We start from the raw sequence: 12,966 nt of genomic DNA, 5'->3' as shown, positions 1-12,966 counted from the left end.
GCTTTGGCTGGTTCAATCTAATTTCTTTTCAATGCTCTCGTTAGTGATGTATTTTGTTTGTGTGGGGGTTTGTTGTTTATTGCTTTGTTTCATTCTGTATACAAACTTCTCTCTGTTACCTCAGTGATAATTACCCAAGTCCATGTTTCCCTTTTTCATGTTTCTGCTAGGGAAAGTTCAACAGGTGGGAAGGTGAAACAAGAATGAATCTGTGACTTAACTGTGAGAATAAACTAATGACCTGAGCTCTGAAGCGAGGTCTGTGTTTAATGTTAGTTCTTCTTCTGTCTTGTATTGCAGCCTTAAGTAACTTATTTAAGCCATGTCAGTACCCCACTGACAAAGCACTATAGCCCTTCAAAGTAGTTTCTTTGGCAGTTAACCAGTATGTGCTCTCAATAATAAGACCCAAAGCATTTAAAATTGATGCAGCTTGTCATCTTTCATTTGTTTCCATATAACTAACTGCCAGCTCGGGTACTTGGTCATTTTGGGAATTCGTATTTGGATAGCTGGTTGACTGTTCCCTACTTAATGTCTGTTTTCAGGGTATGCGAGAATGGTCAATGTGCTGGAGTAACAAATGGAACGCACAGTGCTACTTCTGAGATGAAGAAATCAAAACATCCAGAGCTAGGTATGTTTCTCTTTTGCTGTACTTAGCAAGAAAATTTACTCTGTGCTGTTCTAGGGGTACAGCAAGAAAACATTCACTTCTTGTGATTGTGTCATTCAGGAGATGTCTGTGATGCACCTACTGTTCCAGTACCTTTGCCACCTGCACGACCTCCTACCAGAGACAACCCAAAACACAGCTCTTTGCTCAACAGGACACCCTCCGATTATGATCTTCTGGTGCCCCCTTTAGGTTGCAGACTTTTTGCTGATTGCATTTAAATTTAATGGTTAACATTGCCTAGATGAACCAAATGACATGTTTACTGAAAAACAACCAATGTTGAGTGTGTTAGGAGTACCAGACAAGCTATGGGCTAAATATCACAGCTGTAAAATCAATATTTGTGTCAATGGTCTCTGCTTGGTATCTGTCTGTAAGCCCATGCAAGACAGATGAAAAGGCATGGTAAATCTGTATTCCAGCTATAAAGAAAACCAAACCCATTTTCCCTAAAATGCATTATAATATTTTGTCCCTTAATACAACGTTTGAGCATTGCAATTGAATGCAAGAGTGGAGGGTTTTTCCTATTGGAGCTTAAATAATTTCATTTCTTTAATCGCATATAAAGAAGAATCCTGAAGAGGTGCTATTTAAGTCCAAGAAAACTAAATAAAATTAACAAGTTTTTTCCGGGTTTCTTCCACTACCAAGTTCAAAACTCACTGCTGCCTACAGTCACCAACCCCCATTTCTGTGCTGCTCTCCTACATATAAGTCGGTGGGCTCTGCATAGATGCTGGGGCTGTGCTTGGCTGCCACGCACGCCTTCTTTGACAAGCTCAGCTGCATTCTTGTGTCAGTGTGTATATGTCGTCATCCAATTTTCTGGTTCCATAAAACCTTTTGAACATTTTCCTTGTTCCTGTGCTATACTCTCTCTGATCCCTGAAGTGTTCCTGAGTTGCACGAGTACACAGTGTTGATGGCAGAAGAACACATAAAACACACTGCTTGGTAACTCTGGTTCTGTCTGCACCACTTTGTGTAAGGGGTGCATTCTTCTGCCAAGCTCTAGAAAATTCAGTGTATATATGGTGTCAGAGCTTTAAGCCAGCAGATAAAGGTAAGGGACAGTGTAAATGTAGCAGATTCAATGTAGTCAGCATTGGTGTTTGAATATAAATAAGTTGCTTAGCTGTTGAAATACAGCTGTTATTCTGCAATGATATTCAGTGAAGCTTTCATTATAATACACTCATTGCAATTAAGCCACTAAAAGAAACCTGTCCTCTCATCCCAGAAAAGAAACTGAGCACTGCAGAGGTCGCTTGGGGCATGTTTTAGAAGAGGATTGTGCATAGTGAGAGTCAGGTTTGCAGTTTCATTACTGGAGTCACTGAATTGCTGGATGAACCCTTGGAGTAAAGACCCCAGCAGCCAGAGAAAAATCAAGTTTAAGCTTCACTCTTTATTCTGCAGCTCCTTATGAAGCTTTGCTCATCTCATAATTCTTTTCTAAAATGCAGGTGAAGATGCTTTTGATAACTCACCCCCTTCACTGCCACCACCGCCACCACCTGCTCGGCACAGCATGATTGAGCACACAAAACCTGCTGGCTCAGGAAGCCGACCTTCCTCAGGACATGAACTGTTCCTTCATTCTGGTAGGAATACCAAGGAAACAATGGATTTTATTTCATTTTCTTTTATTTCAGAAGCTTATCTGTTCTGTGATAAAGTTGCCATCAGGCTTCAGAAGCCTGTTTTATCTATCTTTCATTATACAAAATATTAAAAACTACAGGGTTCTTTTAATGGTGGAGATGAAACAACTCAGAAAATAAGAAGACTTAACTTCTCTTTATCAGAACATAATGAAATAAGGACAATATTTCTATACCAGGATAGACACTTTTGGCAAATTGTACTTTCTGCTGCTTATTTGCGAAGCACCGACTTTTCTGTTGTAGGCTGTAATTCTAGTCTGAATCCTGTCAAATCCATTGTTTCCTAAAGTGAAACTTAATTCAGGGAGTTCATGTTCAAGTTGGAACTTAAGGAAAAACTAGAAACTAAGGGAAAAGAACATCCTGCTTTGTTAAAACTGTTGTAAAATTTTGCTACAAAACTGTAATAATTTTTAACACAGTTGCAAGCATCTGTTATTCATAAATTTTCCGATAGGTCAAGTTTTCACCTATCTCTCTCTATGAATTGCAGTGACACTTTTTCAGTCTCATATTTTGATTGTAAAAGGCATGAAAGCTGTGTTAACAATATACAGTTTTTGTCTTTGAGTTGAAAAGTATTTGATTATCAGATTAATTAAGTTGAATACCTTTGCTTCCAAAGGATGTTGGTATCTTAAATTTACCTGTCCCAGGTGTGTTTTCAGTTGTGATCTGCCTTGTGGTGCTATGGGTAGATGTTTTCCTCTCTGTTTTTCTTGGAGGCTGAATGGAGAGTGATAACATGAAATGTTTTGGCTATAGAATCAGGAAGGCCAGAATGTAGATGACAAGCAGTCATGTGCAACTCTAATGGCCTGACAGCTTGTCAGGCATTTGGCTGACCTTTGTGAATGGTACTAGCTGTGGGTTGAAAGTGAGCTAGGTTAGGTTGAACTGCAGTGACATTTCATGGAATGTTTTTATTATGGGGTTTCTTTGCAACCAGTCAAGGCCTGACATTGAGGAAGTTGCCACAACTGTGTGTATGTTTATAATGTATGTTCAGCTCTGTGCATTCCTTTCTCTTACAATGAATGCATCCAGGTAAAAAGACTCAGCACGTTACAGGAGGTAAAGGTTGACCTTCAGAAATGTAGGGCCAAGAATGAATTTATTTTCTGTACTTCAGAATAAAGATAGTGTTATCTTCAGCAGACCAGTCTGCATGCGTGCCTCAATGGCATCATCTGATGCAGAAACACACACTGCACCCTTCAGTTGTAACAGTAATGGAGAGGGAAAATAGAAACTGTCACACACAGGCGCACACAAGTTCTGTCTGTTCACAGTTCTCAGAAACATGCAGTGGTTTAAATTTTTAAGTGTTATTTCCATAAAGAAATCTAAAACATCACTGATAATTTTAAACACGTTCAATAGCTTTTAATTACAAATTTGGAAAATGTGTCTATAATCATGTATTGTTCTTCATAGTTGCGTAGTGAGTGCAGTCTTACAGCAGCAGTTTTAATTAATCTTAGAAGTGTATGCATCTACTCTCTAGGCACACATAGTTGTGTGCATTGGTCTTTTTATTCATAAGGTATTTCAAAAACTATTTTCTGTCAGGTAAACTGCTGGAGATGATTTATGATGAGTTTTTGATGATTGGTTTCCATGCAAGTCTTGGGTGTGATTTCCCAGCTACCCATCAAAGCCTGTCAGGTTAGAATAATAATTTCATCATCAACAACAGCAAGAAGTTGCACTCACTTACCAAACACACTTCTGAGTCCAGAGCAGAAACCAAGTCCAGGATGATGTTAACACTTGCTCAGCTGCATCCTCAATAGCCAAAGAAAAGAAAGGAGAATGCAATATGCCAGGACTGTATATTTAATTTTTTAAGTACTGCTCCTGTAATCATCAGAGACAATTGACAAGCCTACTCACAGCCTTTACCAGTCTCTCTAATATTCACTCTGTGGTATTTACCTCGGACTGCATGGATAGGAAATCTGCCCTGCAGTCTTTACGAAGTGCAAAGCATAGAAGTGCTATGAAGCTGTAACCGGACTGAATAGCTGGTGTCCTTTCCCATGGCAGGGGTGTTGGAACTAGATGGTCTTTAAAGTTTCTTCCAACTCAAACCATTTCATGATTTTGTACTTTTCATTGTGCTGCTGAGGCTTTGCAGCCTCTTCCATGCTTTACTAAGCCACAATCCTAACAGTGTCAGAGTTGGTAATTGAAAATTATGTCATGGATATAAACAGAAAAGCCATGTTCAGTGCAGGATAGATCACCTTTGAGCTGTGCTCGTTTGTCACTTCAAGACACAGTTGTATGTCTACTATGTAAATGTTGATTTTGGATGCATATGTGCATATGCACCTGCTATGGAGCACATGGATATCCGAACTTGTGTTTCTAGCTTCTATGCATCAGCCTTCCCCCAAATAATAATTCTAATCATTCTAAGACACCTTTTTTGCTCTGTTATTACAGATCCCCATTTTGATCCGATAACTGGTCATGTTCCTTTGCCACCTGCTCGTAGAGTAACTGGAGAAAGTGTCAAAACAAATAGGACATCTCAAGACTATGATCAACTTCCTCCTTCTTCAGGTAAGGTAGAAAACTGTTCTTGTAGAAAATTGCAACTTCATGAAGCAAAGAACTTCCATCCATGAAGTCCAATGAGGTTTCTGTCACTCCAGGCAATAAATGGCCATGGTTAATATTGCTTTACAGAACACAAAATCATCAAAGGATAACGGAGATTTAAGTTCTGCAATAAAGGTACAAGTGGCTACCTGTTGTCTGTAGGTGTAGATATTAATGGCATCAATTTCACTAGCTGCCCAACTAAACACTTATGCAAGTTCGAGTGTTCCTTAGTTTTGGAGAAAGTCGGAGCTTTTTCTGCCGCCTGCAAAGCTCACAGGAGATCAGAAATCCTGCTGCAGGGACCACAAGAAACTTACTTCCATTTTTGCTAAAAAAAAAAAAAAAAAAAAAGAAAGAAAAAACCAAAAACCCAACTGTTTTGTACTAAACCACCAAGAACCAGAACCAAATAAAATGCAGACTTCTGTTTGCCACAGAACAGGTACAGTAGTAGTTCGTTTGCCATACATATTTTGCTCATGATTTTCAGGCCATACAAATAGTATTTATAGGAAAGCTACTCCAGTTAATTGAAATAATAACAGTATTACCTATATTTCAGGGTAATTTGACCAATTTTTAGATGAATTTTCCTTTCTTTAGATGTGCACGGTATATGAGGAGGGGGGATGTTTGCACCACCTACCTCATTTGTTTTGTAGAAGGACCACACATAGGAAAAGCCAAGGGATGCTTTGAATTATTGCTCATACTTTCTTCATGAAAAATCTTTTCTAATGCATAAAGAAAGGGTCTTAATTCTCAAGTCTTTCCATTGTAGTGGTAAGCAGTGTTGAATTGCAACCATCACAAGTGGAAAAATGATTTTTTTTTTTTTTAAGCAAAATTAGCTCTCTCCTCCTCAGGAATACATAGCTTCACTCTGCTCGTTATAGGAAAGAACGTATTTTTCTAACTTAAAGTAACAGGGGAAATCAAGTAAGCCTGAGGAGTGCTGCAGAATTTTTAATGAATAGCACATTTGAGAATTAGTGTGATGCTTTGGTAAATAATAGCACTTTTGAGAGGGTACCTCTACTTATATAACACTGTTCCTCTTTTTTCCCCACATTGTTAGGAAAAAAAAATGCTTTATATTGTTTTATATGCGACACTGTGAGGGATCTGTTTGTCTTGCAATGTTAACCTGATTTATTTAGTGCATTTTAACTTCTTTTGTAGTAGAAATTAAGACATTGATATAGCTACCTTGTAAAGCTACAGGGTTTTCCTGCATTTCTTGCACTTCTGCGGTAGAGCAGTTTTGAATTTGCCTGTATTGCAGCAAGATGCTTGCTACTTCGGATCTTGGAGCTTTCTGATATCACATAATAAATACTTTGCTATCTGCATGTTTCCCACAGCCATCTAAAACAGTCACGTGTTGGCTTTTGCCATAAATATTATTCTAAATGAGCATGATGTACAGCAAGATATTGAATTAACTTTCACTTAAATGAAAGCGATGTGATAGATCACGTCACACTCTTAATTGGAAAGCTGTTTTTTACAGTAGCAGTAATTCCATAGAACAAAACTGATGAGCTTCAGGATGAAGAGATTGACCTTCATCTATGTTTTAAAAAGACAATGTGGAGAGTGTAACAGTGTTCAGAACCTTTGCTTTTGCATTTATTCTGAACATTTATTTTGAAAGCAAATTCTTTATTTCGGCCCTTTTGTATGGTGATTTTTTTGAACTAGCTGGAAAAGAAGCGTAGTTTGCTCTCAAATCTAATTAGAATTTAGCCACTGGCTCCCTAGATTAGCATGGGGAATCTTTTAACTTCTGTGCGTCAGTTTGACTGTGTTAAGATTGCTCTTGTGATGGTTAACTGAATTGTTAAATGGGATATTTATTCTAATTCAGCAGCATATTCAGTATTGAACACTTAAGTAATAGTTCTCAGCTATGAACCTAACTATCCCAAAGGCATGTTTTTTCAAATGTCTTAAGTACAACATTTAAAACCTATTACAATTAAAGCAAAAGAAGGAGATATCGCTAGTAGTTAGCGTAGTTTACCTAAGCACAGCCAATGATATGTGAAAAGGCAGAAGAAAATTAGGCTTCTTATATAGATGCCTGCTGCCTATTCACTCACCTGGCCTTATTAAAGCACTTGTATGCAAATGTAAATTCCTTTACATGGCAATTTTAGGGGAGGGTGTTCCCTATCATTTCAGGGTTCATTTGAATTAACCCTGGGGGAAATAATATGCAACAGTAATACAAAATATGAAGATCATGGAATGGCTTGGGTTGGAAGAGTCCTTAAAGATCATCTAGTTACAATGACCCTACCATGGGCAGGGGCACCTTCTACTAGAGCAGGTTGCTCCAAGCCCCTGTGTCCCACCTGGCCTTGAACACTGCCAGGAATGGGGCAGCCACAGCCTCTCTGGGCAAACTGTAGCCTAACAGCTTAAGGGATGAAAATGTGCAGTTACTCCTTTCTCACTTTTCCCTGCTCTCTCTGCCCCTTAGTATAGATGTCCCCTGGGGGTGCCTTGTTCCTGTTACCCCAGTTAGATTAGATGCAGCTGCTTGCCGCTGCCCCAGAAAGGGCCTTGGGCAACAAGCCTTCATCATGTGGTTCTCTGATGCTTCTCAGTCTGTTGGTGAAAGCCCATGGATCATACAGGAGGAACAGCAAGGGTAGGGTAGAGGAGGGCCGTTTCACAGCAGAGAGGAATAGATAGTTGGCATTGTTACAAATATCCTCTTCTCAGTCTGCTGCACAGCATTCACCTTACAATTTTTCTCCATGCTTCTTAAACACTTATTAAATGAGCCTGTGTCTGCCTTTATACTAAACTGTTATCCTAGGGTTAAATCTGGTGCTGAATTATGGAAATGTGAGTGGTAGAGGAAACTCCTTCCTATAGAAACTGTTAATTGAATTGCACAATTAGAAAATCTATTCAAATTTCTAGTTAGGCATCCACAGTGACTGGAACATTAGAAAGGATGGGAGGTTGGGAAGGAAAGTCTTGCTTAAATACCTCTATCTCAGTGTCCAGATGGACAGGCAGCTTAGGCTTAGTATCTTTAAGCTCAGGATCCAGTGTGATACCCAGCTTCAGCTAAAATTTTATATGGATGTGAAGATATTGAAAAGGATGTCAGTGCTTAAAAAAATAATAATGGGAATTGAGTTAAAGAGGTCTGAAGATCTTAAAGCATCTGTGCTATAGAGAGATGTTCCTGCAGGGAGAATAAAATGTCTATGCTGCAAATCTGCTGACAGAATTAAAAATGACCTTTCTGACTTATGTGATTGCTTAATAGAGTTTGTTTGGAAACTTGAGCAAAGTGAAGGTTTTACACAAGAAAACCTTATTTAAGCCTGTATTAGAGTGGGCATAGCAAAAAATATCTCGCATAACACAGAAGGATCTGATACATGTGTAAGGAATTTTGCCTGTACTTCAAGCCCAGGGGAATATGTAAAGTCTGCAGATTAATTTTGTTTCATCCTCTACAGGAAGGCAGTCCATAACAAAATGTTGCATATTAAAAGCTTGAAATGTTTGTGAAAGTTAACTGATTGTTTTTAACATGATAGATCATTTTTTAAAGAATATTCTTCTGATACAGGCTTGAGTTTTCTAAAATAAGTGAAATAAGGAATTTGAAGTTGGTTTTGATTTAGTTGTAGTGATTAATCCTGTTTGCTGAGCTATACTTAATTCCTCAAACCAGTGTGTTTCATGGATCTTCCACACCTTCATAGCAGGATTGGGTCTGCTTCAGGTGTGTTTACTAGAATTTTTAGCATGTATATCATCATTTTGATCTTCAGGGAGAAAAAAATAATCGCATATATGAAATAGCCCTTAGAGCCTGTAGGCTGTGCGTAACTGCAAGGAAAATAGGCAATGAAATTAGAACAAAGTGAATTTTAGCCTCTTAGTGTAAATTTTTAATGAAATTTCTCCCATCCGTTTGTTATATGAATATCACCATCTTGCTAAAAGTACTGTTTGCTTATTTTCTCTGAATTAAGAAATAGGATTAAAATGTATAGCAACGCTCTCATCTGAATGCATGGAAACCTGAGAAAAATACACCTTGGTTAGGCTTGCAGTAATGTCAGCTATTTTCATTCATCTTAAGTGTTTAATGCGTTCAGTTGAATTACAGTTCTGTCTGTTTCAGTGCTATAATAAGGTAGCATGTTGTAACAGCAATACTAGAGCTACAATGTTCTTTCATCACTAAAAAACTGTCTCTGAAGTACTTAACATTGCAAAATGCCATTGCTGTCAGTGTAAGTAAACAGCAAGTATTGCAGGCAGAAACTCCTTTAATTTATCTATCAAAGTCACTGTTGATGAAACTTTTTAGAATGCTTTTTGAAGGATTAAAGACTTTATTATTTTTTTAAATGCTTTGCTCTTGAAAGTGTTTTCTACTCTATCCCTGCTTGTATTTAAGCTTCTTATTTTGGAATCAGTGAGGATAAAGGGGTTTCATTAAAGTGCCAAGTTTACTTGAGCACAAAACTCTTGACTCAGAAGATTAGTGAGTTTGAATATTCCTTTTTTACATTAGCACATCCTGATTCTTAGCATCAGCATTAACTGTGAAAGTAACCTTTCTGTAGAAGAGAAGGAAAGGCGAGACATTGCCAAAGGGGGACTGGAGAGGAAGGATGGTGTTCTGTTCTGGCCACTGAAAATAATTGGGCTGGAGGGGGTTTTTGAGAAACCAGTTATTTCTGTACTTACGCCTAGCTGCTATGCATGAAATGAACCGTGATTGACTGAAGAGAATCTGCAAGATGTACCAATAAGTGAAGGAATTTTCTCCCTCAGGCAGATTTGGCTGGATTCCTCTTCTGCACGACTTATGGTCTTGAATAAAATTGTGATCCAATTGGTTTGGTTCGTGGGTTGTAGTTTTGGGGAGCGGTTTAACAGACTAAGAAAAAGTTCTCTAACTGGGGCTTGGCAGTGGACAGCCTTTAAAGTTTTGACCGGCTAATTTCAGCATAGTTACATACTTTCTTTTCCTTCCATTTTGGCTTATTCAGATTGTAACTTGCATGTTCCTGTCTTATTATTAAAATAGTGTTTTGTTGCATTATTTCCATTTTGGATGTTCTTGAGGAATTCAGCTTCTGTCCAAATTTTCAAATGAGATGTATCAGTGAATGAAAATATCTTTTTCATGGTTCTTTATTTTTTAAACCGCTTCATGAGGTCAACCTATAATGCAATTTTAAGCCAATTTATGATGTTTTTTATCTCCTTTATTTGAAACAGATGGTTCACAAGCACCAGCCAGGCCCCCTAAGCCACTTCCTCGGAGGACTGCACCGGAAATACAGCACAGGAAAGCATACAGCTCTGACAGTTCAATGGAAAATGTGGATGCAAAAATTGCAAAACTCATGGGAGAGGGCTATTCCTTTGAAGAAGTCAAGAGGGCACTTGAAATCGCCCAGAATAACGTTGACGTGGCCCGTAGTATTTTAAGAGAGTTTGTCTGTTTTCCCCCACCAGTCTCCCCACGTCTCAATCTATAGCAGTATCAAGATTTCCTCGGCGCATGGGAATTCTACATGTACACGTGTGGATTGGGGAATGAGAGGAAGAAGAGAATGGAATGTTTTTCTTTCATCCTTAGTGGAAGGGTGTTTGTTTCCAGCCATTTATCAAAGGCTCATGGCTGCTCTGATCAAGACTTATAAATATGCTGAGGCTTATGTATTTTTGCTAGCCATACTTTTTTAAATCAGGGTTGAACTGACAAAATAATTTAAAGAAGTTTACTTCCCTAGAACTTTTAATCTGTGAAATGCTTTTTCTTGTTTACAAGTTGACAAGTTACGGTTTTTCTAGTTGGTGCCTGTACTATGTTCCTGTTCATATTTCCTTGTACTTGTGGTCAGTTCTGCTGTAGCATTCCCAACAGTTTCCATGCTGACCACCCCATCAACTAAATAATCGCTTTCCAGCAGTTTTGTGTTTGGGTTTTGTTTGGTTTTGTTTTGTTTTGTTTTTTTTCATCTTACAAGATGCTTTAATTTTTTCTTGCATTTCAGCTCATCAAATGCAAAAGTATGTGGCCTTCACTACTGATAATTTGTTTTTTCCTTCTGAGGTTACTTTGCTTTTGAGAGAGGTAATATCTGAATGTAAAATGCATTATTCTGTTTATGGAACTGTCTTTTTAAAGGTGTTTTGACAGTAATGTTGGGCAGCTTTCTGTTTAACATGATCTCCATGACCTGTAGTCCTCTAGAGCTCTTATACAGTTTCCATGAAAAAAATCCCAACCAACAAATAAAACACTTCCTGCAGCGGTGATACTGAGTTCTAATATACAAAAGCTTTCAGATTTGAGTATTTGATTGCAAATGTTCAAAAAAGCCAAATGCACATGATAATACCGTGCTTTGATTACACACTACTGGCACCAGTTCTCTGTGGCCTGTGTAAACTGAGGCATGCCAGACTAGAAGGAATCTTTTTGAATCATATGAATGATATTCGGGTAAATTCCAGTTCTAGCTTCTATAAAGTAGAATGCGGTCCATTTCTTGTTTGAGTGATTATCCTGTGGTTTGTTGTGGCTTGGATCAGTTTGTATTAACATGGAAACCTTAAATCTGTGATGCACTGTTAATTTCTAATGCTACTGTAGCAATATTTTTTGCAAAGTTCATAACCTTTTTATCTGTACACTTTATTATTTTCAAGTGTGTCTCTAATACCCAAATCTTTCCCTCTCTTTCCAACTGCTTAGTCGGAAATACGGTTTTGCTTTGCTTGGTTAGCGATACTCCAGGCTTTGACATTTTATTTTTTGAGCCCAAATTGATGCAAGCCAAAATAAAAATCTTCCCAAATGTAGTAAAGAGAGAGAAAACAACTCTGTTGTTAGTACACTCCAAGTTAAGGGTCCAAATATTTCCAGAATAATTCTTAAGATTGCTGCTTTCTTGGTTTTTTTTTTTTTTTCAGGAAACTTTGAAATCTTCTTTACTTTTATTGCTATTGAGAAGATAAAATCATGAGGTAGTTAGAATATTTATCACGTTCGAGATGTGACCAGTGTACAGGAACTCCCCCAGCGTGCTAAGATGGTTGTGAGGTATGTGTTTACTTTTCGCTATTAGCTGTTGGTGTTCTCCTTCACTCAGAGGAAGTGGTAAAGGTTATATCACTTACAGGATCAGATATCAGCAGCCAATGTGTTTGTTTTAAAGATTTTTTTACCAACAGCAAATGGCTGAATTGCAGGATCCAAAATAACTGGAAATAGTGGAAATTACTGTGATACCCAATGCCATCATTTCATTAAAAAAACTTTATTCTTAAAACTAATTAAGTTATTTTGTAGCATCACAAAGCAGAGTATGGATATAATTTATCTGCTTCACTGATAAAAGATGATCAGGAGAAATGGGGGTATAGGGAAGAGCTTCTGTTCCATTTTGATTGAAGCAAGTGATTCTGAGTTTGTTTTAGAAAAGGGCATTTGCACCTTCCTTTAAATGTTCATTCAGCTTTCATTCAGCTTTTCATACAGCTTATGAAAAGTTTTGATTTAAGTTCTGGTCTGTGCTTTTATTTCAAGTGCATCTATCCTCTGTTTTGTGGAAAAGTTTTGCATCTTGAACCTTCTTGTTCATTTGGTTTGTTTACAACATCACTGTAGCATTTTAGCTAACTGTAAATTCAAAATGATTCATGCTATGAAATACTCTGGTTGTACTGGAATGACTTAAATGAGGTTCTAGCGTAACTGCCAGAATAGCAATGACAACATGTCACGAGGATGAGAGAACTATCTGCAGACTGACTTTTCAAATTCTGAATTGTAATGGGGAGGTAATTTTCTCACTTTTATGCAGCAGCTTAGTAGAAATTACAGGCTTATATTCCAGTTAGTGCCTGCAACTCCTGCCTGACAGAGTAAACGTTTTCACTTTTCCCCCTTCTTTCTGGTTGTGACCACCAATGACACTTTTTTATTTAGTATGTGTTAAA

General features: G+C 37.8%; 1 protein-coding gene across 1 annotated transcript in view; it reads left to right on the top strand.

Moving 5' to 3' along the window:
* The window catches only part of CBLB (Cbl proto-oncogene B), a gene marked incomplete at its 5' end in the record, with an annotated part of 117,639 nt that extends 106,284 nt beyond the window's left edge, over positions 1 to 11,355 (top strand). The window contains 5 exons of the mRNA XM_080612531.1: positions 549 to 637; positions 737 to 868; positions 2,149 to 2,286; positions 4,801 to 4,920; positions 10,234 to 11,355. Of these exons, the coding sequence (XP_080468657.1) occupies positions 549 to 637; positions 737 to 868; positions 2,149 to 2,286; positions 4,801 to 4,920; positions 10,234 to 10,496 (742 nt within the window). The 3' untranslated portion in view covers positions 10,497 to 11,355. The remainder of the gene's footprint in view (positions 1 to 548; positions 638 to 736; positions 869 to 2,148; positions 2,287 to 4,800; positions 4,921 to 10,233) is intronic.
* Positions 11,356 to 12,966: the final 1,611 nt, after the last annotated feature.

This window comes from Psittacula echo (assembly GCF_963264785.1).
Source record: "Psittacula echo genome assembly, chromosome: 3".
NCBI classification, from domain to species: Eukaryota; Metazoa; Chordata; class Aves; order Psittaciformes; family Psittacidae; genus Psittacula; species Psittacula echo.
The sequence above is the reverse complement of the archived record's forward strand: the minus strand, read 5'-3'. Positions and strand labels throughout refer to the sequence as shown.